Genomic DNA, 27166 nt, shown 5'->3' with positions numbered 1-27166 from the left:
TATAGATTTAGGGGCCCCATTTTGACTTTCTATCGAAAGTCATTTATCCTGTCTTTGCAATAGGAATTATTAGAGATTGTCCAGCCATTAAAAAATCAGAACATAATTTCTGAACTTTATTGAGGTATAACCTGTATACAGTAAAACACAGTCAAGATAGAAAATACTTCTGTCATCTCAAAAAATTACTTCATGCTGCTTTGGTGTCCCTTTCACTCAGGCAACTACTGATTGATTTAAAAAAATTTTTTTAAGTTTATTTCTTTCTTTTTTTTTTTTTTTTTAAATTTATTTTTGGGACAGAGAGAGACAGAGCATGAACGGGGGAGGGGCAGAGAGAGAGGGAGACACAGAATCAGAAACAGGCTCCAGGCTCCGAGCCATCAGCCCAGAGCCTGACGCGGGGCTCGAACTCCCGGACCGCGAGATCGTGACCTGGCTGAAGTCAGACGTTTAACCGACTGCGCCACCCAGGCGCCCCTTAAGTTTATTTCTTTATTTTGAGAGAGAGAGAGAGAGAATGCAAACAGGGGCAGGGGTGGAGAAGGAGAGGGAGAGGGAGAGAGAAAATCCCAAGCAGGCTCCTCACTGTGCAGAGCCTGATGCAGGGCTTGATCTCACAAAGTGGTAAGATCATGACCTGAGCCAAAATCAAGAGTCGGACGCTTAACTGACTGAGCCACCCAGGAGCCCCTGATGGATCTTTTTTTGTTGTTGTTACTCTGGATTAATTTTGCTTTTTCTAGAATTTCATCCAAATATGAGATGAATTTTACATAATGTAGGATGAACTCTTATTTTGTGTCTGGCTTCTTTTACTCATCATTTTGTTTTTGAAGTTTACTCATGTTGTTGCATATGTACCTGTAGTTTCTTTTTAATTGCTAGGTAGTATTCCATTATATGGATATATCACAGTTTTTTTACCCATTCATGTGTTGGTAGGCATTTGTGTTATTTCCAATTTTTGGCTATTGTGAATAAAGCTGTGAATATCTGTGTATAAGTGTAGCTATGTTTTTTTTTTTCTTGACTAAAATCTAGGCACATACCTGCTGGGTCACATTAATTTTATAAGAAACTATATTATGTCTTTGCCAGTATTTAATGTTGTCAGCCTTTTACCTTTTTCTTTGGTGTTTCCCAAAAAGACCAAAATGGGAACTTGCTTTTTTTCTTTTTCAGTATAAAGGGATGTCAGGAGGTTCATTTATGTGAATAGTTACTGGTCTGAAATGGATAAGGTAAAAGTATCCCTACAGGCTCTTTGAGAGATAACTATAGGACATACTAGTTTAATTGATTCCTACCCCATCACTTTCAGGCCCATGTGACTTCAAAATTTTAACAGAAATTATTATTATAGGAGTTGATAGCACGGAGTGAATCCATAGGCCTGAAGACAGGTATTACTGATGGCCTTTCTCACTTTATTCTAGACTAGCACTGTCCAATGAAACTTTCTGTGGTGATAGCTATGAACCACATATGGCACTTGAAATGTGGCTAATGCAACTGAAGAACTGAATTTAAACAAAATTTTTTTTTAAATATGTATTTATTATTTTGAGAGTGAGAGAGACAGTGCAAGTGGGGAAGGGGCAGAGAGCAAGGGAGACACAGAATCCGAAGCAGGCTCCAGGCTCCGAGCTGTCAGCACAGAGCCCGACATGGGGCTGGAACCCACACACTGCGAGATTATGACCTGAGCCGAAGTCGGACGCCCAACCGACTGAGCCACTCAGGCGCCCCAAGAACTGAATTTTGAACTTTAATTAATTTTAATTTTGATAGCCATATTTGCCTAGTGGTGCTTTATTGGACAGTGCGGTTCTTAAAATGTTATTTTTCAGCAAAGGTCACTGACAAAAAATAGAGTAAGACTTGTCAGCTGAGCCCACGGGCTAAGTTCATATTTTCTGTCCTGCTTCCCTTTCCCGTGGGGGGATTCGTGTGTCTCTAGAGAGATGTAGCCAAGGCCTCGACTCGAGCACCACAAAGGAAGAGCCAGCAGATTCAGGAGTGTTGCAGTTAGTTAGGGTAGGGGTGGTTCTTTGGTAAGGAGCTCTTCTAGTTAGGTACTATGCTCTGTGTTTTTTACTGTTTATTTTACCCTCCTAAATTCTTTGGTAGACAGTAAAGCCTATATTTGAGTAATCTAATTTTTAAAGTGGACCTTTGGACAAAAGTATGCTGTTTAAATTTGAAAACTGTATAATGTTGCAGAGAGGAGTCCTGATTAAATCCTCCCAGTTTTTTTTAAGAGAAGCAAATTCTCTTTCTACACTTGAAAGGCTTTCAAGTAATGATATAATTACTTCTAAGGTTTCCATTAAGGATTTGAGATTTTTATTCTTTTGAGTAGCAGAGTTAATAATTTTTTTACATTTCAATTATTAGTGAAAGCATTTTACAGCCTTTGGATGGTTAAATGTAGTCACTCAGATAACTGAATCTATATAAAATTGCCTATCCGTGTAGTACTTTTCATTTCATAAGAGCTGCGCAGCTGTAGTGGCTGAGTTTTTATTTGTTTCCTAGAGGCAAGGTCAATGTTAGAAAAATTGTGGAATTTTCCCTTGGCATTACTGTGGTAAGTAAACAACTACTATTTATAGGAATTTATATTTTGATGAAAAATGAGGTACCCTGCTTGGCTTATCATAAAAACACAGATGCTTCTAGATTCCAGTAGGGAGGCCTTTTGCTCACAGCATCTGTTGTAGTTGGCCAGCCAGATGACTTCCACTGAGTTTTTCACTTTTTTTTTTCAAGGACACCACCTCTTTGACAGCTAAATACATTTACAAATGAAAAGGTTAACTTAACGTTTTGTAAATTTATTATTACTGTGGCTATATCAGTTCTGTGCAATTTTGAACTATTAGATAATTTAAATTAGATCACTTCCTAAATAACCTTGAAATGTCCTTTGAATACATGTCCTTTGAACTGTTTATTCTGCAGTTAGGTAGATTTGTATTGATCTATAAGTTCATTTATTCAGCAGGTGTTTGATGAGCACTCTACCAAGCCCTGTGCTAGCTCTGGGGAACCACAGATGTAAGCAGGATATAATCTGAGTCCTTGAGAAGCTTCCTGTCTTGTATGCAATGCAAACATGTAAACAGACCATGGAAATACAGTCAGATACTTTCATTTGAAGTTTATTATATCAGTCTAATGGGAAGGTCTTCTAGAAAAAGTAATGTCTGAGCTGAGAATTGTTGAAACAAGCAGGAGTTTAGCTAGGCAAGAGGCTCGGCATTAGGGGAGAGAGAAGAATATAAAAGGAAGAAGCTTATAGGTGAGAGAGACCCTAGGATGGGTGGGAAACTAAAAAAGTTTGGTACGCTTTTGTCAGATATCTGGTCACACTGACTATGGGCAAAAATTCAGTCTCATTCATAAAGCAAACTTATGACCCAGGCTTTATTCTCCCATGTCCTAAATATTAATGATGTCCAAATATTTTATGAATCCCATAAGAAAAACATCTTTGGTCATGTATCTGCAATATATTTACATATTTATTTATAAATGATATACTCAGAGTTTATATACATGGTAAAGTATATACGAAAAGATAAAAAGGAGGAACTAAAGGTGAAAAATATTCTTTATTTTATTAAAAAATACAGAAAACCATTTGCTGCTTCATTGTTCTTTAAAATCTTGGCTTGATATCTTATGATACACCTATTCAGAGGTCTGTTTCTAACTGCAGTTGAATTTGATACGTGAATTATCTGTAGATCCTTCTGGTGCACGTAGCCCACTTTAGGGACCACTGCTCTAAACGATTGGGATAAGTGTATTGAAACTAGCCTTTTAGTTAAAACAGAAGCAAAGCAAAAGGTAGTTTATTTTGCCCTATACATTTTTGAGAGACAAATTTAAGAAGAATCAGCTTTGGCTTGAGGTTTGAAGAATGAGCACTTGAGTCATAAACTATGTCATGACTAAAAGGGTCATATTTCACTAACTAGGAAATCCAAGAGAATGGCGGAAGAGTTATTGGTTAAGTACATTGTGTGAAGGAATGTTTTGCTAGTAGCTGTTAATCAAAAATATTACTTGCTGTTTTGAAAAAATATGCCTTTCAGTTAACCTTTGTTGGGAGATATTTAGAAGATGGTTTTTCTTAATCCATAGGAGATGTGGTCCATGCCACTTGGGATCTCTTATAAAAAGATACTCTTTTGGGGCGCCTGGGTGGCTCAGTCGGCTAAGCGTCTGACTTCGGCTCAGGTCATGATCTCGCGGTTCGTGAGTTCAAGCCCCGTGTCGGGCTCTGTGCTGACAGCTCAGGGCCTGGAGCCTGTTTCAGATTCTGTGTCTCCCTCTCTCTCTCTGACCCTCCCCTGTTCATGCTCTGTCTCTCTCTGTCTCAAAAATAAATAAATGTTAAAAAAATTAAAAAAAAAGATACTCTTTCATTATATACTTGATTAAACGTACTGAATTTACTTCATTGCATTTGAATCACTCAAAATTCTTTTCATCAGAAGAGTTGGAAAACCAAATCAAAAGAGCTTGAGTAAAAAAAAAGAAGTATTTGTTGGTACATAACCAACATAACCAATGCAGTACTGGTCTCAAGGGCTTTAACTTGGTTGTCAGATCTGTGTTTCAAAGTGTCTATTTGTTTCTTTGTCTCTGTTATCTTTGCTTTCTCTGTAATAGTTTTACTGTCTCTTAGAGCAGAAATTTGACCACCGTGCAGTGATGAGGCAGGGGAGAGTGTCCTCCTGGCACATGTCTATAAATCCTATGAATGGGATAGGACTCTATGTGATTGCATGTGTGCTGTGATTGGCAGGCCCACAAAAGCCTATATGGAAGGGGGAAGGAACAGTTTCCCAAAGGAAGGGTTTGCTGTGATCACAGAGGAAGGAATGCAGGGAGTCAATAACAATAGGTATTTACCACAGATGATGGGGAATAGAGGACAGGAGGCATAAATTATTCTTTAAGGTTATAAAAGATGACTTAATTTTCTTTTCCTAATCATTGCTTTTTGTAGAGTATGCAAGCTGCAAGATGTCCTACAGATGAATTATCTTTAACCAACTGTGCAGTTGTGAATGAAAAGGATTTCCAGCCTGGCCAGTGAGTATCTAACTTTGTTTTTTTCCAACCTGCCAAGTGGTATTTTGGAAACTTGTAGAGAGCACTTGTGTTTTAGGAAACTCGAAAATAATTTTTTTATTCCTGTTGCTAAGTTGGAAAATGGAAAAGATGAGAGTTATGCATTTTAGTCTTTTTTTTTTAACATTTATTCATTTCTTTTTTTGAGAGAGAGCGCACACGTGAGCGAGCAGGGGAGGGGCAGAAAGAGAGACACACACACTCTGAGCTGTCAGCACAGAGCCTGATGTGGGGCTCAAACTTGCAAACTGTGAGATCATGACCTGAGCTGAAGTCGGCTGCTTAAACAACTGAGTCACCCAGGCACCCCTGTATTTTAGTCTTTACTGTGTTAAACTTTGATTAATATGTTTTTAAAATCATACATAGCTTTTTATATGTAGCTTTTATTTTTATTAACTTTGTTAGCAGAACTAAACATACTAGTTGTATGAATCATATATAGCATAGTCTTTAGGTTTTTGGCTCTGCAGTCAGATTGTCTGAGTTTGGATGCTCTGCCAGTTGCAAACTGGGTGACCCTGGATAACTTATTTATCATTTCTGGGCCTCTGTGTCCTAATCTGTGAAATGGAGATGATGATCTCCTCAAGGTAGTTGTATCTTCCTCAAGGTAGTTGTGAAGATTGACTTATATAGATAAAGCGTTTAGAATAGTGCTTAGCACATTAATAAACCTCCATAACTGTTAGCTCTTTTGATGATTATTACTGTGATCTAAGAAATGAACATTGGAAGATGCACAACAAAGTATTTTTAAGTATTTTTTATAAGTATTTTTTTGTTGTCATTTATTTTAACTAATTCGCATCATCCACTGCCAGAACTTCTAAAAACTCTGTTACCAAGTTCAGTGCCATCCATATGCTTCTGAGGCTGATAGAGGTATGGAGATAAAGGAACCCTACCAGAAGGCAGACTGGGGAAATAAGGAACAACAAGGCAGGATTTTAACTGAGCCCTTTTTTTTTAAAGCTATCTATAAAATACATGAGTTTTACAAAGTTAGAATTGCCAGTTATCTGTAGTTTTCAGTTTCAGAGTAAGGGGCTGAATGATTGCAGTAATATTGTTTCTTGCCCTAAAAATTCTATGATGCTAAGTTGAGCACAGAACTTTCTCTGTATAAACTGGGGTATAGATAATCAGTGTGAGAATTTGTTTATAGATTTTTCTTACATGTGTCAAATGTTCGCTGTACTCATGATGGAGCTTACTTGAAATACAGCACATATAAAGAACTTGTGTTCTAGTGTATAACACTAACCATTAATATTTAGAAAGTCATAGCATTCTAAAAGATGATTTTTAAAAAGATAGTGCTGTTGCAAAATAGAGTTTAAAGGTTTTATTACACACACAGTCCTTGGCAATTTCTCTGCATAGGAGGTTATCATGAGATGACTATATTTTATCTGTTCACGGGTAACTCCTGAGCAGAGTGAATTAGCAAAAGATGCTTTGAAATAATAAATATTGATATCTGTATGAAAGCTGATGTATTTTGTGACAATTCCTTGTTTTTACCATCTTTTTAATTTTATAGGTTGTTACTGTTTCAACTGTTATGAGAGCCTACAGAGATTTAATGATTAGTCCTAAAACTAACTCTTTTTCGATTGTTGTATCCTGGTTCTTCTATCTTTGGTTCTCCTCCTTTTATTCTATTTGATGTGAAATAGAGGCACCTGGGTGGCTCAGTTGGGTAAATGTCTGGCTCTTGGTTTCGGCTCAGGTCATGATCTTGTGGTTGGTGGGTTCGAGCCCCATGTCAGGCTCTGTGCTGACAGTATGGAGCCTGCTTGGGATTCTCTCGCTCTCTGCCCCTTCCCTCCCTCAAAATAAACCTAAAAAAAAAAAAAAAAAAAAGATGTGAAATAATTCTCAGGAGAGGAATTTCTTCTAATTTTTACTTAAAATCAAAGATTCTAAATCATTATCTTCAGTTTTATGTAAATTGGAAATGATATTTTGGATGGTATGTATGCTCTTGAACTTGGTCCCGATTGTGCTTGATGTGTGCTTGTACCAAGGTACCCCTTCTGCCTGGAAAAAATTTGGAATTGCTGACAGTTTTTAGAAATGAAATTTGTGGTTCTCTTCCTTCAGGACTCTCAAACACTCTGCCATGTTTCCACCTGGTACTCATGAAGCATCAGTTGTTGGAAACGAACACATACACAGGAGTTAATGTTTCTATTTCCTTTGACATGGAATATTAACTATGTTTCCGTCTTTTAGGCACGTGATTGTGAGGACTTCTCCCAACCACAGGTATACATTTACACTGAGGACCCACCCATCAGTGGTTCCAGGGAGCATCGCATTCAGCTTACCTCAGGTAACCCAGATGCTAGTTTATTCTCTTCCATTCTGAAAAGTCCTAGAAGAATCAATTCGTTTCAAGCAAGCATCTTCCTATAACTGTATTAATTCATATTGAAGAAAAACATCTAGGTGTTTATATAAGGAATTTAAAGATGCATTCTTAATTGCCCATTTCTACTATACCTTCCTTTTATTGCCTTGATTTTTTTTTTTTTCCTAATTTAAAAAAATTCTGTGCTAATACCAGGTAGCTATCAGATTAAGTCTCAGGTTATTTCAGTGTTAACTTGCAGGGTAAGAAAATATATTAAAATAACATTTACTGGGGCGCCTGGGTGGCTCAGTCGGTTAAACGTCCAACTTCGGCTCAGGTCATGATCTTGGGGTTTGTGAGTTCGAGCTCCGTGTTGGGCTCTGTGCTGACCGCTCAGAGCCTGGAGCCTGCTTCCAATTCTGTGTCTCCCTCTCACTCTGCCCCTCCCCTGTTCACGCTCTGTCTCTCAATAATAAATAAACATTAACAAAAAATTTAAGAAAATAAATAACATTTACTTGTACAATTGACATCTGATGATAGTGATTTTATTTTTTTTTTAATTTTTTTTTTCAACGTTTATTTATTTTTGAGACAGAGAGAGACAGAGCATGAACAGGGGAGGGGCAGAGAGAGAGGGAGACACAGAATCAGAAGCAGGCTCCAGGCTCCGAGCCATCAGCCCAGAGCCTGATGCGGGGCTCGAACTCACGGACCGTGAGATCGTGACCTGAGCCGAAGTCGGACGCCCAACCGACTGAGCCACCCAGGCGCCCCTGATGATAGTGATTTTAAAATGCAGTGATGTTGGGGTGCCTGGGTGGCTTAGTCGGTTAAGTGTCTGACTTCAGCTGAGGTCATGATCTTGCGGTTCATGGGTTTGAGCCCCATATCAGGCTCTGTGCTGATAGCTCCTAGCCTCAAGCCTGCTTCAGATTCTGTGTCTCCCTCTCTCTGTGGCCCTCCTCTGCTTGTGCTCTGTCTCTCTCTATCTCTCTTTCAAATATAAATAAATATTAAAATAATTAAAAAAGAAAATGCGATGATGTCACACTAATGAATGTGATATGAGTAGTTATCTTAAATTACAGTTTTTTTTAAAGGTTTTTATTTATTTTGAGAGACAGAGTGCACGTGTGCACATGTGAGGGAGAGTGGGGGAGGGGCAGAGAGTGAGGGAGAGAGAGAATCCTGAGCAGGCTCCACGTTGTCAGCACAGAGCCCAGTGCGGGGTTTAATCTCACAAACTGTGAGATCATGATCTGAGCTGAAACCAAGAGCCAGATGCTTAATCGACTGAGCCACCCAGGCACCCCTCAAATTGCAATTTAACTTGCTGGGCTTTATAATGAGTGGAAGGATTATGATTACATTTATAACTATTGGTGGATTCTGTGGTGGGAAAACTGGCTAGCATTGTCCACAGGCACCTAATACATAGTTGAGGAGCACTGCAGGTACTAGTCTGTGTCCTTTTCTACCTTATCGTCTTACTCATGCTGCTGATCCCATAGTCCTCAGCAATGTAATAGAACCCTGATCTCCTTCCAGTATGTTCGTAAGCAGTGATTTACTACCCTGGAGGTTGAAGGAAAGAGATTAAACACTCTTTAGGGATCTGTTAAAGATCTCTTGAAGCTCTGAAAGATTATGGGAGATCTTTACTATTCCCCTTTTCTCTATTTGAATGCCTCTTTATTATCAGGACTACTTTCCACATTTGTTTCTATACATAAGATGTTTGGGATATTTTAGAGTTTGCCAGCTTTTGCAGAGCTAGGATTTTGGTGGTCAGAAATACAGTTTTTGATTATTTCTTCTTGTTTCTCTGCTTTTTTTTTTTTAAAAAATTACCCTAATATTTACTATAGGCCAGGTAGTATACTAATGCATAATTGTGTATTTTAGCTCATTTAATTCTCAAAACAACCCCATATGATAAATACTATTACTGTCATCCTTTGAGTCTGTCTTTGGGATTGAAGTCCAGAACCTAATTGGCTGCTTGGTGACACAAAGTCTGGACTTGCTCAGCATTCTGCTCAATTCTTCATTGGCTGGAAGCAAGATGGGATGTGACGGAAGAGAGCATGAAGGGCAGAGGAGGGAGAAGTAGCCTGCGATGAGGGAGCTGGAGGGAAAGCAAGTGCTGCACATATTCACAATGCAGCATCTTCACAGTCCACCCCCAAATCCACGCTGTTTGATGAGTAGACAAAATGTGGATTTTTGGCCAAAAGTTATTTTTCTCGCTGTTCTTTGGAGCGTTATCAGTAGTGACTAATTTTGAATCCATACCAAGCCAGTCCTAAATTCCTGCCTAAATGCAGTCTGGCCTGCCTTGGTACATTCTTGCCATTGCAACCAGTCTGGACCTGGGAGAGGCTAAAGTCTACTTGCAAATGCCTGAAAATCCTTTGGCTAGTACAAAGAGTAGTCAGGAGCATCTAATGATTGGAATCCCTGCTTGGGTTTCAGGAGAGATTAGCTGACCAGTTTTAATTTAGTTTTCATGAATTGAGTGTCTTTCTTTTTGAGATATCCTAAGAAACAGTATAAGTAACCATAGTTTGTTTAGAACACTGAAATATCTGATACTATGAAGGCCTTCAGGAGCAGTATAGTGTGCAAAGGAGCTTCCTACTCAATGAGGCCAGTTTTATTGTACAAAGGCAAGCTTTGTATGTTTTTGAATAGATGTTCAGATATAAAGTATAGCATATAAATATGTTTCCTGGGGCTGCTGTAGCCAGGTACCACAGAGTGGGAGGCTTAAATTTATTCTCTTGCAGTTTGGGAGTCTAGAAGAATGAAATCAAAGTGTCAACAGGGCTGTGCTCTGTCCAAAGGCCTTACAGAAAAATCTGTTCCATGTTTAGTTTCTGGTGTTGCCAACAAACCTGGATATTGCTTGACTGGTAGATGTTATCACTTCAGTCTCTGTTTCCATCGTCACATGACTTTCTCCCCATGTATCTGTCTATCTCTTCTTATAAGGACACCAGGTCATATTGGTTTATGGTCTATCTTAATTTTATATGACTTTTTTTTTTTTTAAAGTTTATTTATTTATTTTGAGAGAGGGGAGGGAGGGGCAGAGAGAGAGGGAAGAGAGAGAATTCCAAGCAGGTTCTGCACTGTCCGTGTGGGGCTCTAACTCACGAACCATGAGACCATGACCTGAGCCGAAATCAAGAGTCGTTTGCTTAACCGACTGAGCCACCCAGGTGCGCCTGACCTCAGCTCAACTTGACTGTATCTCCACAAAGACACTTTTCCAGATATGGTTGTAATCATATGTGCCAGGAGCTAAGACTCCAGCATATCTTGGTGGATCACAGTTCAACACACAACACTAAACCACGTTTTGATCTTTGGATGTGTTCCTATTACTGAAATTCATAGACATTCCCCTTTTCCTCATTTCTATAATTTTTATTGATTTGGTTTTAAGTGTCTTTTTTTTTTCTTTTATTTTATAGCGAAAATGGGCTGGACTTTCTATTGGGCAAGAAATAGAAGGTAGGTAATTTTTTTTTTTTTTTTTTTTTTTTTAGCTACCTGATGTGGATTTTCTTTATGATTTTCTCATAGTTGTGGAAATCTGTAAAATTTTCTGTTGCTGGTCATCAGGGCCATTAAACATTCATCCTATTTATATTACTGGTTAGACATATGAGAATGGAAAGTAAATAGTTATGGTACTTACGTCTGCCTGAAAATTACAATCTAATGGGGGAGAGAATATCCACTTATTCATAGCTCACACAATGTGTACAGAGTAAATAAGTGCACAAGTGTTACCATTGGGACCTCTGTGTGAAAGTGCTAAGATGGAATGGGAGTGGATGAATTGGTTGGAGGCTGAAAAATCAGCCAGAGAAATCTTTTTAGGCACTGGAGTTTTGAGCATGTTTATGAAGTAGGGGAAAAGCATTACATAGTAGAGATAAGGAAGAAAGACTCTTAAGATGGGAAATAATATCAATAAAAGACATTGAGATGGGAGCAAGCAAATCATAGGCAGTGCTCAGGAAGTATGTGTGCCTGATTGAAAGGATTTACCTGAATGAATTGTATTAAGTGATGAAAACATGCAGTTAGTGGAGGGCCTGAAAGTACATACTAAAATTTTTGGATTTTATTCAAAGACAAAGAGAGCTCCTGAAGATTTCTGAGTGAGTCCATCAAAATCCTAATTTTAGAGAAGATTCTGATGTCAGTGTGGAGTATAGTGAGGAATGGGGAGAATTCAGGAGTCAAGGAAAATAGCTTGGAGATTATCTGACTTGCCTAGAATTAAGTTGAATAGGCCTTTGTGAAATTATGGCTGTGGAATAAATTTTTTGAAAGTCTAAGATATATTGAAGAGGAATAATTGGGATTATTTGATGATTCCATTTTCCTGTATACTGAGATATGTTTTCTTTTATGTTTGTTTGGAAAGATAAATCAGATTAAGTTAAGGAGAAGAAAGAGTGGCAATATTTAAGCAAACGGTATACTTATTTTAATGAAGTGTGTATCTTATAATGAAGTTATCACAGTTCATTGGGGGAGGGCGTGGAAAGAAGGTTATGACTTCAGGAGGAAAAAAAGGACTAAGCTACTTGTGGATTATAAGCCAAGGGACAAATAAGCGAATACTGGCATTGTCTCCTAGGCACTGTGTCAAAATTGGGAAAATGGACTCTGAATCTTCTTGTCACCTAGTTTCATGTCAACTTCATGGGTACGGCAGGAGAAGGAGAGAAGAAGCCAAGAATGCTTAAGTCAGCTTTTTTTCTGCTTGCTTTTAAAACCTAAAAAACTGGATATTTACAAAAAATTTGCAAAAATAAGAGAATTCCTATATACTATTTTTACCAGATTCACCAGTTACCATATTTTTAAAATTCATTTCCTCTCTTTCCCAACACACATGTGCGCACACACATTTCTTAAGCATTTGGGATTAAATTGCAGAAATCATTCCTCTTTACATCTCATACTTTAGTGTATATTTCCTGAGGACAAAGATATGCTCTTACAGTAATCAAATTCAGGAAATTAAACGTTAATGTAATTAAATGTTGAAACTTTAATCTCTAGTTCATATTTCAGTTTTGTTAATTGTCCCAGTGATTCCTTTACAACATGTTTTTCCTTCTCAGCAGAGGATCCAGTTTGGGATCGTGTATTGTACTTAGTTGTCATTTCTCTGATCTTTGGCTTTTATTTTTTTCCTTTCATGATGGTGATATTTTTGAAGAATACATTTACAGGATGGGTTATTGAAGTTTCAGTTTTGTAAGATGGAGAAGTTCTGAAGATCTAATGTGTAGAAGGGTGACTGTAGTTAACAATGCTGCGTGCATACTTAAACTTTGCCAAGTGGGTAGATCTTAAGCATTGTCATCACACGTGCATGTGCACACACACGCAGAGAAAGAAAATGGTCCGTGTGCACTGAGAAGGAGGTATATTATGTTATCAGGGTTTATTGTCTGCTATATATCTGTAAGCGCTACTTTACTAATTATGCTGTTTAGATCTTCTGTATTCTTAATGGAATTACTTGCCCTGTATGGCACTGAAACTGGTGTGTTAAAATCTTAGTGTTCTTCTGCTCTATTTTTCCTTGCATCTCCTGTAGTATCTACTTTACATAGTAGTTTCTATGTTATTTGGTATGTAGATATTCATAACTGTTATATTTTTAATGTGAATTGTGGCTATTAGCATCATAAAGTATCCTTCTTCGTCTTGTTTAATGTGTTGTAAATTATACTTTGATGTCAGGATTACAAACCCTCCTTTCTTATGTTTTTAATTTGCTCAGCATATCTTTGCCCATCTCTTTACTTTTAGCTTTTCTGAATCCCCATGTTTTAGATGTGTCTGTGGTATACAGTACAGAGTTGGGTTTTGGTTTATGAGCTAATTTAAAAATCTTCTAATAGGTTTATTAAACCCTTTCATAGTTATTGATATTACTGATATATTCAATCTCAGTTCTGTTATCTTCCATTTTAGTTGTGTTTCTCTATTTGGTATATCATCTTGGCTATTTTTAATTTTTTATTTTGGTATTAAGGAGTATTTATATTTTTGTTTTAGTGACTACTTTTGCATTTATACCTCTCATAGTACCCTTGGTCCCCCCCCCCCTTTTTTTTCTTGACCTTTTCAAAAAAACTGTTCTGTCATGTTCTAAGTGATATCCTTTAACTGTCTTCTGTTGCCTGTATAGCAATTAATGATCATTTTCTACCCCCCCCCCTCCAATTTTGTTTGTTGCTTTCTTTTTCAATTTAAAAATTTTTTTAAGTAGAAGAAGGAAATTTTCTAAAATTGAGGTATAACTGACATATAACATTGTATTAGTCTCAGGTATATAACATAGTGATTCAATAGTTGTATACATTGCTGATGATCACTACAGTAAGTCTAGTTAACATCCATCATCATATATAGTTACAAAAACAGTTTTTTTCTTGTGATGGGAACTTTTAAGATATACTCTCTTAGCAACATTCAAATATGCAATTTAGTATTATGAACTATAGTCACCATGCTCTACATATTAGTTGCTTTCTTTCTACTTTGTCAGAGCATGATGTTTATATGCTATTCTTCCACACATGACCCCATACTTGTTTTAGTCTTAACTCTACAATTAAGTCACTTAAATGATTATGATAGTCCTTTTGCCAGCTTCTACTTGGTTGTATAAAACCTATGATCTAGTACATTCCTCTAGGAAGTATATATGTGTATAGGTGTTCATTAAGTTCTTGCATGTTCAAACTGCTTTTCTATATCTTTGCTCTTTCAAATGCAGCTTGGCTTGCATAGACATAAAATTCTTGGCTTGTTTTCTTGAATTTCTTGAAAATACTGATCACAATTGCCTTGCCTTGTATGATGCTCTTAAGAGGTCTGATGCCAGTTGAATTTTCTTACCTTTATAAGTAATTCAGTTTTTCTGCCTGGGAGCCCTGAGGACTTTTCTGTATTTAAAGTGTAATATTCTTATTAGGATATTCTAGGTCAATGACTAATGGATATAATGGGTCACTTCAATATGCAGATTTAAGTTTTTGTTTATTTCCAAAATTTTTCTTAGATTATGGTTTTGAACATTAGTTCTGGTCCAGTTGTTTTGATTTTCTTCCTAGGGGCTCTAATTATATGTATGTTAGTCCTTGTCTGCCTATCTTCCATTTCAACTACTTTCTCTTTGTTCTTTTAAAAGTCTTTCTTTTATTTCTATTTTCTTGGTTGTTTTCCTCTTCTTTCACTGCCTCTTACTAAATAGTAATTTGAGTCTACTCTCCTATGGGCACTTTATAATTTATTATTCACTCTGAAATAGTTTTATCTTTTTCTTCAGTTTCTTTCCTGAGTTCCATAAACTCTCATTGCATTTCTTTTGTCTATTTGTGTTCTTATTTTTTAATCTTCTGATTTTAGATGTTTTGTTGTTTTTCTAAGTACTTGTTTGAGGATATTTAATTCAGTTTAAAGTGTTACGCATATTTTTTTCTAGTTCATGGTTGATTTCTTTGGGGGAAGACACTTCATCAGCTGAAATGCTGCAGTATTTTGTTATATGTTTATGTTTTCTTTTCGTAGTAAACTTGTGGAGTTATTTTTTAAAATTTTTCATGGGAACTTCTTTTTATTTATTTTTTCCTTAGAGGGAACTGAAATATTGGGGTTATCTCTCTTTTGTAGATTTTATTTTATTTTTAACATATTTATTTATTTTGAGAGAGAGAGTGGGGGAAGGGCAGAAAGAGAGGGAGGAAGAGAATTCCAAGCAGGCTCCACACTCAGCGCAGACCCTGACGTAGGGCCCAATCTCACAACAATGAGATCATGACCTGAGCTGAAATCAAGAGTCAGACACTTAACAACTGAGCCACCTAGACACCCCTAAGATTTTATTTTTTAAAGTAATCTCTACACCCAACATGGGGCTTGAACTCACAACCCCCAGATCAAGAGTTGCATGCTCCACTGACTCAACCAGCCAGGTGCCCCAATATTGGGGATATCTTTAGGTGGCTTTTTTTTCCCTTTGTGGAAATAGGATGAAGGATAAAATTTTTTGATTGGGGTAAAAATAAAGGAAATCACTTTAGATATGGGTAGCTGGTGGAGAGAGTTGCATAATTAGTGCTTTCCAAATTTGCCTGAGAGAAACATCTGGAGAGTTTGTTAAAAAAAAAAAAAAAAAAAAAAAAAGATTCTCGGGCCCTTTCCTTGAGGAATCTGATTCCTGAATCTGTGTTTTGAACACTCATTGTTAAGTGGTTCCTCAGCCACATTTTGGGAGACACTGACAAGTGATTCTCTTTATTATAACCCCCTCACCTGAAGCAGGGTGAGAAGCTGAAACAGTGAAGGAATTCAGCACCGAAGTGAAGTAGGTCAGTGCATGAAACCAAGGTTCCTTATTTACAGACATTGGTAGAAATGAAAATGTATTAGTGAGAAAATGAGTGTGTATGTAGCTTAGGTTGCTTATTTCTTCAAACATATTTTTCTAAATACAGTTAAGAGAGTGCTTAAGTTTAACCTTTAGTAAATACATTCTGTTGTGGAAAGGTATGGAAATTCAAGGTAATAAATCTTGATGAGTTGAGAAATGTATTTTGTGACTTAAATTATATTTAAAGCATTCTTCTGCTACCAGAAATGGTTGTCTTGTTGGTAGAGTTGTTCTTTTTTTTTTAAGCTTTTTTTTTTTTTTTTTTTTTTAAATTTTGAGAGAGAGAGAGTATGTGTGCATGTGGGTGCAGGAGGGGCAGATAGAGAGGGAGAGAGAGAATCCCAAGCAGGGTCTGCACTAGCAGTACAGTCCGTTCTTTAAAAGGTGAATCAAATGGGGTGCCCGTCTGTTTGGGTGTCTGACTCTTGATTTCGGCTGAGGTCATGGTCTCACGGCACATGGGGTCAAGCTCCGCACAGGGCACTGTGCTGACAGTGCCTGCTTGTGACTCTCTTTCTCTGTTTCTCTCTCTCTCTCTCTCTCTCTCTCTCTTTCTCTTTCTCTTAATAAATAAATATTTTTCTTAAAGTGACCCAAGCAGATTTAATGGTCAAAATTATAAAACTAAATGATCAAGTGGGACTTAGGGGGGTAAGCTTGGGACAAGGAAGGGTTTGGAGGCTTGAGTGATGTAGATGATGTGGCCATAAAGGTAGAAAACTGATTCAGTGTAGTAGTGATGTGGGCACAGTTAGGGTAGGATGTGTGGTATGAAGGGGAGTGCTAATTCAAAGATTCTGGAACAGGAGTTTCTGTCTGTAGGGTGAGAATTTTTTGCAGTCAGGTCAGTGATTTTAGTGTGAAGGAATCTTCTAGAAGAATCATTTAGTCTTCTCTCCATCTGGAGATGCCTTATTTTAGGTATTACAGACTGATGTTCAATTAACATGTTTTTGACCATCATCATATACCTTTTTCATTGTAATGTTTATTCATTGTAACTGTTTATTCAAATACTGCCTATACATTCTTTGCTTATAAAAATAATTTTTATTAGTCTTTGACATTAAATTGCTATAAATCTTAAAATAAGAAAACATTCTCAATCTTATGGTCCTTTGCTTGTGGATACTTCAGGGCATCTGGCCCTTTGAGGCTGACAATGGTGCTGACCATGGTGCTGCCTGTGGCGCTGTCCATGGTACTGCCCACAGCATCTGAAATTCTAAGAGCTTGGTCTTTTCTATTTAGGAACACTAACCTTAAAGCACATTTGAAAAACTATAGTCAGTAATGATATTTTAATACACTTAAGTTTCTTGATATATAGATGATACACACTCATATATAAACACATGTGTGTATATTTATATACATGTACATGCATTATGTTATAGAATTGTTTTTCAGTCTTTATTTTTATTTATTTTTAATTAAATTTTTTTTAATGTTTATTTTTGAGAGAGAAAGAGAGAGAGCACGAGCAAGGGAGGGGCAGAGAGAGAGAGGGACACACAGAATCTGAAGCAGGCTCCAGGATCTGAGCTGTCAACACAGAGCCTGACGTGGAGCTCGAACTCACGAATTGTGAGATCATGACCTGAGCCGAAGTCGGACACTTACCTGACTGAGCCACCCAGGCGCCCCTATTTTTGAGTCTTTAATGCATGTAATGATGTCATACGGTATGAATCTTTCTGCAATATAGTTTTTTATTCAATATATATATTTATAAGTTTATTTATTTATTTTTGATAGAGAGAGAGCACAAGTGGGAGAGGGGTAGAGAGAGAAGGAGAGAGCACAGAGCCTGATGTAGGGCCCAAACTCACGAACCATGACCTGAGCTGAAACCAAGAGTCAGACACTTAACTGACTAAGCCACCCAGGCCCCCTTCAATATTTTGTTTTAATAGCCATATTTATTAAATATACATCGAGTTTTTATTTTGATTGCTGTCTGGTATTCCACATTATGAATATGCCACATTTTATTCATTATTTCCTTACTGATCACTGTTTTTTTCAGTGTTGACTGTTGAAAATAATGGTGCAAGGAACCTCTCCATTTTTAGGCAAATGTTCAGGAGTCTTTGGGACAGACACCTGGAAATGGAATCGATGAATCAACTTATTCATTTTTACATTAACATTTACTTCTATAGTTATCTTCACTATGTGAGGAAACAATTAGGCTGTCTTGTTTATGAAAATTACTTAATGTATAACCTGTATTTTCTAGGAAATGTTAAGAAAGAACAAAACACTGAGAAGTAGAGGCAAGAAAATATCTGAAACTTTCAGCTGAGATTTGGACTTACTCTTTGATCTTCAGTGAATTTTCTATTCCTTACTCTGGCTTTCTTAGTTATTTTGCTTTTGAAAATGTTTATCTTTAAAATATGTGTGTACCCCTTTACAACAGTAAGCCAGGATATAAAAATATGATTGCATAAGCAATTTCATTCAGAGAATATAGAGAAAATCTTTAATTCAACTGGCTAGACTATAAGAAATAAATTTAGAATAGAATTTAGGGTATGAAAGAATCATAAGGTTTATGTGGTCCTGTCTTCTTGTTTTACAAATGTGACAAATCAAGGCACAGAGAGCTAGATGATTTACTTTGATTTTCTAGTTACTAACAGAATCTATTGAAACACAGACTCCAAAGTCCCTTTGTCTTGACTCCTTTGTTACCAGCATGGAAATTGGGTTTTTTGCTGTCAGGTGTTGTTCATACAAAGATGAGTTAAAAATGTCCTTGGCTTCTTTTACATGTTATACATGTAGTACTTACCATAGTTCCCTGGCTATAGTAGGTGTTCAGTAAATATATATTTTTTCAAAAGCTTATTTATTTATTTTGAGAGAGACAGAGACGGTGCGAATAGGGGAGGGACAGAGAGAGAGGGAGAGAGAGAGAATCCCAAGAGAGAGAGAATCTCTTGGAGAGAGAGGCTCCAAGCTACCAGTGCAGAGACTGATGCGGGGCTCAAACCCATGAAGCTGCGAGATCATGACCTGTGCCAAAACCAAGAGCTGGACGCTTAACCAACTGAACCACCTGGGTGCCCTAGTAAATATTTTTATAGTATTAAAAAAGAAATGCCAGGGGTGGCTGGGTGGCTCAATCAGTTAGGCATCTGACTTCGGCTCAGGTCATGATCTCACAGCCGTGAGTTTGAGCCCTGCATCGGGCTCTGTGCTGGCAGCTCAGAGCCTGGAGCCTGCTTCAGATTCTGTGTCTCCCTCTCTCTCTCTGCCCCTCCCCTGCTCACACTCTGTCTCTCTCTCCTTCAAAAATAAATAAACATAATTTTTTTTTTAAGAAATGTCGAAATTTAAATCGCTCTGGAGTAATTTATTTTTTCTCAAGCTTTTTTTTTTTTTTCCTGCATAGTAACTTGCTAGGACAAAAGAGTACACACTTCTCACCTTAGCTCTTGCTTGTGTCAAACAAAAATCTTGTTTGAAAGCAGCGTGTTATGCCAACTCCACTGGGACTTCCCATACTATCATTTGTCCTCTGTTAAATGAGAAGGAGGAAGATGTAGAGACCATGTGGGGAGGGCTGTGATTTCCCATAAGAGTTGGGTGAGGGGTAAAGGTAGAGGGAGAATGCTGTACAATGTGAACTAATTAATTCAGAGGGGAACAAAATCTCTAGTGGTTATTATCATTTTCTTTAATCTGTGCTTGTGTGTCCTGTCAGTAAAGGCCATGGAAAGCCCTCTTTTGGTCAAGTTTTGTTAGGATTCATTTATGTGAAACTTTTAGTTACTCAAAACACAGCAAGTATTTGGTGTCCCTGTGTTTTAAGAAATGCTTCTTTTCCCCTCTAGTATCCTTATATACATTTGACAAGGCCAAACAGTGTATTGGCACAATGACCATCGAGATTGATTTCCTGCAGAAAAAAAGCATTGACTCCAATCCTTATGATACTGACAAGATGGCAGCGGAATTCATTCAGCAGTTCAACAACCAGGCGTTCTCAGTGGGACAGCAGGTAGTTTTGAATTTTCTTTCATTTCTTCCACTTGACAGGCATTCCAGTCATTGCAGTTGTCCAAATTAATTCGACTGTTTAAAAATTGGGAGGAGCTCTGTATATGGACAGATATATCCAATTGATAAAAAGTGAGGGTGATACGTGTGCTGAATGTCTTGAGTCCATTCAAAAAAATTCTAAAGTAACTTTTAGGTTACAATGTCAAATTTAATTACAGCAGCTTTTCCCTGTGCAAACTTGAGAATGCTGCAGACTTAAATGTTTCAGATTTCTTACTTTTTTTTTATTGTGAGACACTTGTTTTGTCTCTGGATGGTTTTTCTTTTTATATTATATTTCTTTTTATATTATATATTTTATATATATTTCTGATATATTTCTGTAGAAAAGTAATTCGTAACTTTTTTGGTTCTAAACTAATTTGAGAATCTTAAGAAAATTATGTATGTGTATTTTCAGGTTTTTCTTGGAACCTCTGAAGCCCAATTTTTCTATCCTTAAAAATGATATTGCTGATCTTGCCTTCTTGCAAAAGGACTTCAGTTAGTATATTGTTAATCTCCTAGGAAGAAATTCTGTTCTTTTAAAGTTTTACTTAAAAAGCTGTGTGAGTCCATAAATTGCTGCTTGTTTGTACACATAAATAAGCATTGCTCTTTTGGCCTTACCATTATATTTGTCTCCTTCTTTGTGACTTTTCTTAATTATTCCTAACTCCTTCCTCCTATCATAACGCCATAGCAGCAGTTCTCAAAGTATGGTCCAGAGACCTGAAGCTCTTCAGGGCGTTTGTGAAGTCAGAATTATTTTCATAATAATACCAAGGTGTTATGTCTCTTTTTCCTCTTATTCTCTCACAAATGCACAATGGAGTTCTGCAAACTATGTGATGTGTGCTAGCTCAGCACATTGGCTATTAAAGGAGATGTGAGGGTCCAGCTGTCTTCCATTAGGCAAGATGTTAAAGAGATTTACAAAAATGTGACAGTGCCATGGTTTCCACTTATGTTTTTTATTTCAGAAATAGGTGGGTTTTTTTATGTTAAAAAATATCATTTATGTTCACACATGATAAATTTATTGTTATTTTTAAATTAATAAATACATTTTAAGTTTCTTGTTCTGATTTCTACTAGAGTGAATACCAGTGGATATAATCCACTTAAACAAAGGCTCTTTGAGAGTTCTCAGATAGTTTTAGGCATATAAAGGGATCATAAGACCAAAAGTTTGCAAATCACTGCTTATAGCATTCTGATCTCTAGTGACTCACCTACACTATCTCAGAGGCTCTCACCTGGGAAAGTATGTGGAACCGGCAGGGAGAGAAGTGGTGGAAAGAAACAGCTGTTGGATGAAAGGAGTGTCATTTCTTTTGATTCTCTCACCTCAGTGAAATGGCATAAATCTGGAAGAACAAGACTAGGGATCTGGGTAATCCATACATTATGATATCAAACTTGCACAAGTGGAAACTGAGTCACTGCTAGACAGTTTATTATTTTTAAGAGTACTAGAATTGGAATGAGTGATTTTTACATTCAGAGAGGGTAAATGTTGTGCCCATGGCTACACTGCCAGGGCTGTAGCTGAGACAAGAACCCATTGGTTAATTGAGCTGCTAATTAATTAACCAAGTGTTTAATGGATAACCTAGTATGTTTCAGCCTACTATGTTAGGTTCTGCAGGTCAGCAGTGAACAAAATATACACAATTCCTACTCTTACAGAGCTTACTTTCTAGTTGGGGAAGACAGAAAATGAGAAATGCCATTGCTGTTAATGTTAAGTACTTGAATTTAAGTAAAATGAGATGATGCGCTGGAGGACCAGTATGGTGCTAATTGAGATTAGATGGTCCGGGAAGGCTCCCCAGGATGGCAGTCAGCTGATAATTTGGTGACCACATGTCCATTGCTTTTTTTTTGTTTGTTTTTTTAAAAATTTTTTTTAATGTTTATTTATTTTTGAGACAGAGAGAGACAGAGCATGAATGGGAGAGGGTCAGAGAGAGAGGGAGACACAGAATCTGAAGCAGGCTCCAGGCTCTGAGCTGTCAGCACAGAGCCTGACGCGGGGCTTGAACTCACGGACCGTGAGATCATGACCTGAGCCGAAGTCGGACGCCCAACTGCCTGAGCCACCCCGGCACCCCTGTCCATTGCTTTTTGAGCCGTGCTGTATTTCTTCTGGATCCCTACACTTTTTGATGAATAATTGTGCTCTCATTGCCTACCTAAATGTCATTGTTTTTACCTTTTCCTTTAGTGTTACTAGTTTAATAGCAAATGCTTTGGTATTTGTGATTATGTAAAACCTAGTATCATGCAGATATATGATTATGCAGAGAAGAAATAATACAGGGAACAAATAATACAGAGAAGAAATAAATATCTTACCCCACATCGCTGTTGTTACTTTTTATTCCCACTTGCAGTAGTCACTAGTGGCAGGATTAACAGTCAGCTTTGCCTGCTGTGCTTAACTGTTATACCCCAGCATGTAGAAGAGGGCCTAGGTTATGGAAGGCGCTCAATAAATACTTGGTGAATGAATGAGCATTCACCATCTGTCAGTGAACTTGTATGGCAGGAATTTTGCATTGCTGGTGGAAAGGCATGAATTTTAGAGTCATGGACCCAAGCTTGAATCCTGGCACTATTGTTTACTATGACTCTGGTTTCCATTGCTTAAGCCCTCTCCGGATCTCAGCTCCCTTCCTAGTAAAACTGAGGAAGACTATCTGTTTCCAAGACAGTTTGTGAATATCAAGTATAGGACATCCTATACGGTTTGGCACATGAAGATACCTCAGTGAATGTTAGTTCCCTTTTCTTCTCATTGCTTGTGTGAGCAGTTTGCCTGTGGAACAGATTTGAGAGGGATGTACAGGAGAAAGCTGCTTCCCTGCATTTGGAAAACACTGGTGATGATGTGAGAATCAAGCCATTGTATCATGAAGTAGTTTTTCTCCCCTTATCTCTTTTCTACATAGCTTGTATTTAGCTTCAATGAAAAGCTTTTCGGTTTGCTGGTAAAGGATATCGAAGCCATGGATCCTAGCATCCTGAAGGGAGAGCCTGCGACAGGAAAAAGACAGAAGGTATGTTTTATTTTTAATAATCATTGTGATGTGAATTGTGCAGATTAATATAACATTCCTAGCCATTCTCTTGCTCAGTGATTTATATTATGTACTCTTTCTTTTAAGGTAGTAGGGAGAAAACATTGCTCTTATAAGCTAGCGCTGTTATTAAAGTATAGCAGAAAATACACTTGTAGACTTAATAGTAATTTGAAATTTGTATGGGTACTTGTATTCCTGGTTGAATGCAGATGATGATTGTTCATAAATAATAACAAAAAGACAGACATTATCAAAAGACACATGCATTGAAATTAAATAGAAATAGTACAAGGTAGTTAGGAGAAAAATTAATTTAACTTAGATGATAGTTTGGAAGAGTTGCTTTGCTCAGAGAGACCTTATTTCCCCTTCATTTTTGGCCTTGTGTTAAGAAGTCCAGAAGTCTATTATTAGACTAACTACTACTAATTGTTTTTCTATACAGATTGAAGTAGGACTGGTTGTTGGAAACAGTCAAGTTGCATTTGAAAAAGCAGACAATTCATCACTCAATCTTATTGGTAAGATTTGTAATTTTAGAAAACTCTGAATGAAGTGAGACTGTCTCTGTTATTATTTGTGCCTCAAGTACCACGCTTTTCAAGTCTGGGAGAAGAATAAGGGCATCTCCATTGAGAAGGTTTATAACAAAATCATGGAGGATTTCATCACTGTCAGATGTGCTGATACAGAGAAAAAAGTTTAAAACCTTCACTAGATATCATTGTCCAATAGAAGTGTAATGTGAGCCATATGTATAATTTTTAATTTCCTAGTAACCACACTAAAAATCAGGAAAAATACAGATAAAATTGATTTTTTTTTTTTTAAACCATAAGTGACTCTTTTTTTTTTTTAATTTTTTTTTTCAACGTTTATTTATTTTTGGGACAGAGAGAGACAGAGCATGAATGGGGGAGGGGCAGAGAGAGAGGGAGACACAGAATCGGAAACAGGCTACAGGCTCTGAGCCATCAGCCCAGAGCCCGACGCGGGGCTCGAACTCACGGGCCGCGAGATCGTGACCTGGCTGAAGTCGGACGCTTCACCGACTGCGCCACCCAGGCGCCCCTAAAATTGATTTTTAAACTTTCAATATTGAGGTAAGTTCAGGCTTACAGAAGATTTGCAAGAATAGCACAGAGAGGTCCGATATACCTTTCACCAGCTTCCTTGATGTTCCATCTCAAATAACTAGAGTACAGTTACCAAAACCAAGTTAACATGGTTGCATGGCCACTAACTAAAATATAGACTTTAGGGGTGTCTGGGTAGCTCAGTCAGTTGAGGGTCTGACTTCGGTTCAGGTCATGATCTCACGGTTTGTGGGTTCAGGCCCAGCGTTGGGCTCTGTGCTGACAGCTCAGAGCCTGGAGCCTGATTCGAATTCTGTATCTCCCTCTCTGTATCTACCTCCTACCTTGCTCACGCTCTCTCTCTTTCAAAAAATAAATAAACATTAAAAAAATAAAATACAGACTTTATTTGGATTTCACTAGTTTTTTCATTATGTCCTTTCTGTTCTAGGATCTGATTGAGGATCTCGCATTGCATTTAGTCATTTAATTTCTAAAGTCCTTCTCTCTGATAGTTCCTCAGACTTCCACCGTCTTTCATAACCTTGAGAACTGTTCAGTTATTTGTCGACTGCCTCGTGCACGGTGGTGTGTTAAATGTGATCCTAGCGTCACTTTGGTTTGTGATTGAGTTAAATGGTGAATGTGCAGGTGAAGAAAGTCTCTCCAACAGACTCATAGCTCAGTCCTGCTCTTGTATGTTAGTCTTGCTTTTATTATATTAAAATAATGCAGATTGGTCTCTAAGAAAAGTAACTCCCCAGAATAATGACGCCATTAACTGTGTAGTAGTTCTGACTTGGGGTTGGTTTTCACTGTGCCAGTGTCTACGCCAGTAGAAAGAAGAGGATTTTCGTTGGCTACACACCACGATTTCCAAGGTTACTTAACTTCAAATATGTGACCTTTTTCCTCAGTCCTTAAGTTATTCCCTTCTTACTGTTTTTTCTGAATTTTACAATAAAATAAATCATAAAATTTGGATAGACATTCACTCAAAAATAGCTCACACACTCTAAAATTTTACAATTTGATTCTATTTTCATAATGTTTTATAATTTGTTCTTTTGCTTGACATATTTCAAGCCTCTTAATAAATATGTCTCAACAACATAATTTTTAATGACTATGCATGTTGTCTTATGGATTAGGATTTCTCAGAATCTCCAATTATTGATCCAATACATTTCTGAAGTGTTTTCTTTGTATTTTATACACCTTTCATACACCTTTTGTTAAGATGCCTTACCTTTTTTTTTTAATGTTTGAGAGAAGAGAGAGGGAGAGTGCGTGCATGCAAGCAGGGTAGGGGGAGAGAGAGAGAGAGAGAGAGAGAGAGAGAGAGAGAGAGAGAGAGAGAGAGAGAACGAACCCAAAACAGTCTATGTGCTGTCAGTGCAGAGCCGGACAAGAGGCTCAATCTCAGGAACCATGAGATCATGACCTGAGCGGAAATTGAGAGTCAGATGCTTAACAGACTGAGCCACTCAGGCGCTCCAAGGTGTCTTGTCTTGTGGGCATTGCATGGCTTTCTTACAATGTGGGTATTTCTAAGTAATTCATGCAAAGGTGTGATTGATAGGTTTTTTCCATTGATAAATAAAATTGTGGACTGATACAGCATGCAGTAAATTTGGCCGCAAGAGGGCAGTACCGTATAAGAAATATATTTTCAGATAGCTTCAAAGAAGAAATGTGGAGTCCACAAAACTCTAACCATAAAATCACCATCTAGGGTAAACTTTTTCTAATGTGACCATTTGTTTTCTAATTTAAAAAATTGTATCACTTTCTTTTTTGTTAGTAGAATGTACTAAGGCACTTTTATTGTTTTTGAGATAGCTCATGTGGTTCTCTTGAGTTACTTTAGGTGGCACTATGACATTTAAGTTAGATAATTTTTGTCTTTGTGAAAGTGAAAACATGAATTTTGAAATTATTAAGACTGTAGGATGATCTTAAACTTTTGTGTGCAAATGGGGAAAAACAAAAATAAGACATCAGACTTATTCAGTGCATCTTCTCAGGCTGAGGGGTTATATACAGAGTTTATAAACATCTAGATAAATACATGCATTTTAAAATACACTTGCTTCAGGAGCCTTGAGGATTATTAGATTTCACTTGCATTTCTAGCAACTAGTATTTCCTTCATCAGATAGACACATGATGTTTCTTCTAATCAGCCAAGTTAGTTAACTTGGTTAAGATTAGAGGCTAAGAGGACCAGGCTCCATGGATTGATCACAAATGGACGACTGTGTGAGCTTAGACATTTCACAAGTGTTTTGCTGGCCCTAAGTGGGTCCCAGGCACAGTAGTTAACATAGCAAAACTCATTCTTCTTATTAGAAAGTCAGCTAAGAGCATGTTCATCTTTGTAGAGGATAACTTCTCTTGATTCATTAAAGATGCCCAGTGAAACTTATCTTATTCCACCTGGTAATGAAGTTCTTGTTTCACATTTGATTATCTTTGTTTGACATAGGCAAAGCTAAAACTAAGGAAAATCGCCAGTCTATCATCAATCCTGATTGGAACTTTGAAAAAATGGGAATAGGAGGTCTGGACAAAGAATTTTCAGATATTTTTCGACGAGCATTTGCTTCCCGAGTATTTCCTCCAGAGATTGTGGAGCAGATGGGTGAGTTTAAAAAGGAAAATTTGATCAAATCTTATGTTGTTAAAAAAAAAAAAAATGTGATGAAGTCTTTTTTTTTAATAATGTTTTGAAATTATTTTTCAAACCTGCCAGTGTATTTTTGTCTTAACTTTTTCTTTTAAAAAAAGTTTCCCCCAAAATTTTTGAGGTATTAGAACTTGTAAAATTACATTTTTGTTTTATAGGGAAAATAGAAATATTTGCGGTTACTTTATCTTATTGATTTATTTACTAATTTAAGTACGTCTGTGGATAGGACAGATTTAGAAATTTCATTTTATTTATCTATTTATG

At 37.2% G+C, this 27166-nt stretch overlaps 1 protein-coding gene across 1 annotated transcript in view; it reads left to right on the top strand.

Moving 5' to 3' along the window:
• The window catches only part of NSF (N-ethylmaleimide sensitive factor, vesicle fusing ATPase), a 149062-nt gene that overhangs the window by 18312 nt on the left and 103584 nt on the right, over positions 1-27166 (top strand). The window contains exons 2-8 of the mRNA XM_023244667.2: positions 5027-5112; positions 7393-7492; positions 10996-11035; positions 19838-20004; positions 23003-23110; positions 23580-23655; positions 26699-26854. Of these exons, the coding sequence (XP_023100435.1) occupies positions 5027-5112; positions 7393-7492; positions 10996-11035; positions 19838-20004; positions 23003-23110; positions 23580-23655; positions 26699-26854 (733 nt within the window). The remainder of the gene's footprint in view (positions 1-5026; positions 5113-7392; positions 7493-10995; positions 11036-19837; positions 20005-23002; positions 23111-23579; positions 23656-26698; positions 26855-27166) is intronic.

The sequence above is a fragment of the Felis catus genome, chromosome E1 (assembly GCF_018350175.1).
Source record: "Felis catus isolate Fca126 chromosome E1, F.catus_Fca126_mat1.0, whole genome shotgun sequence".
Taxonomy (NCBI): Eukaryota; Metazoa; Chordata; class Mammalia; order Carnivora; family Felidae; genus Felis; species Felis catus.
The sequence above is the reverse complement of the archived record's forward strand: the minus strand, read 5'-3'. Positions and strand labels throughout refer to the sequence as shown.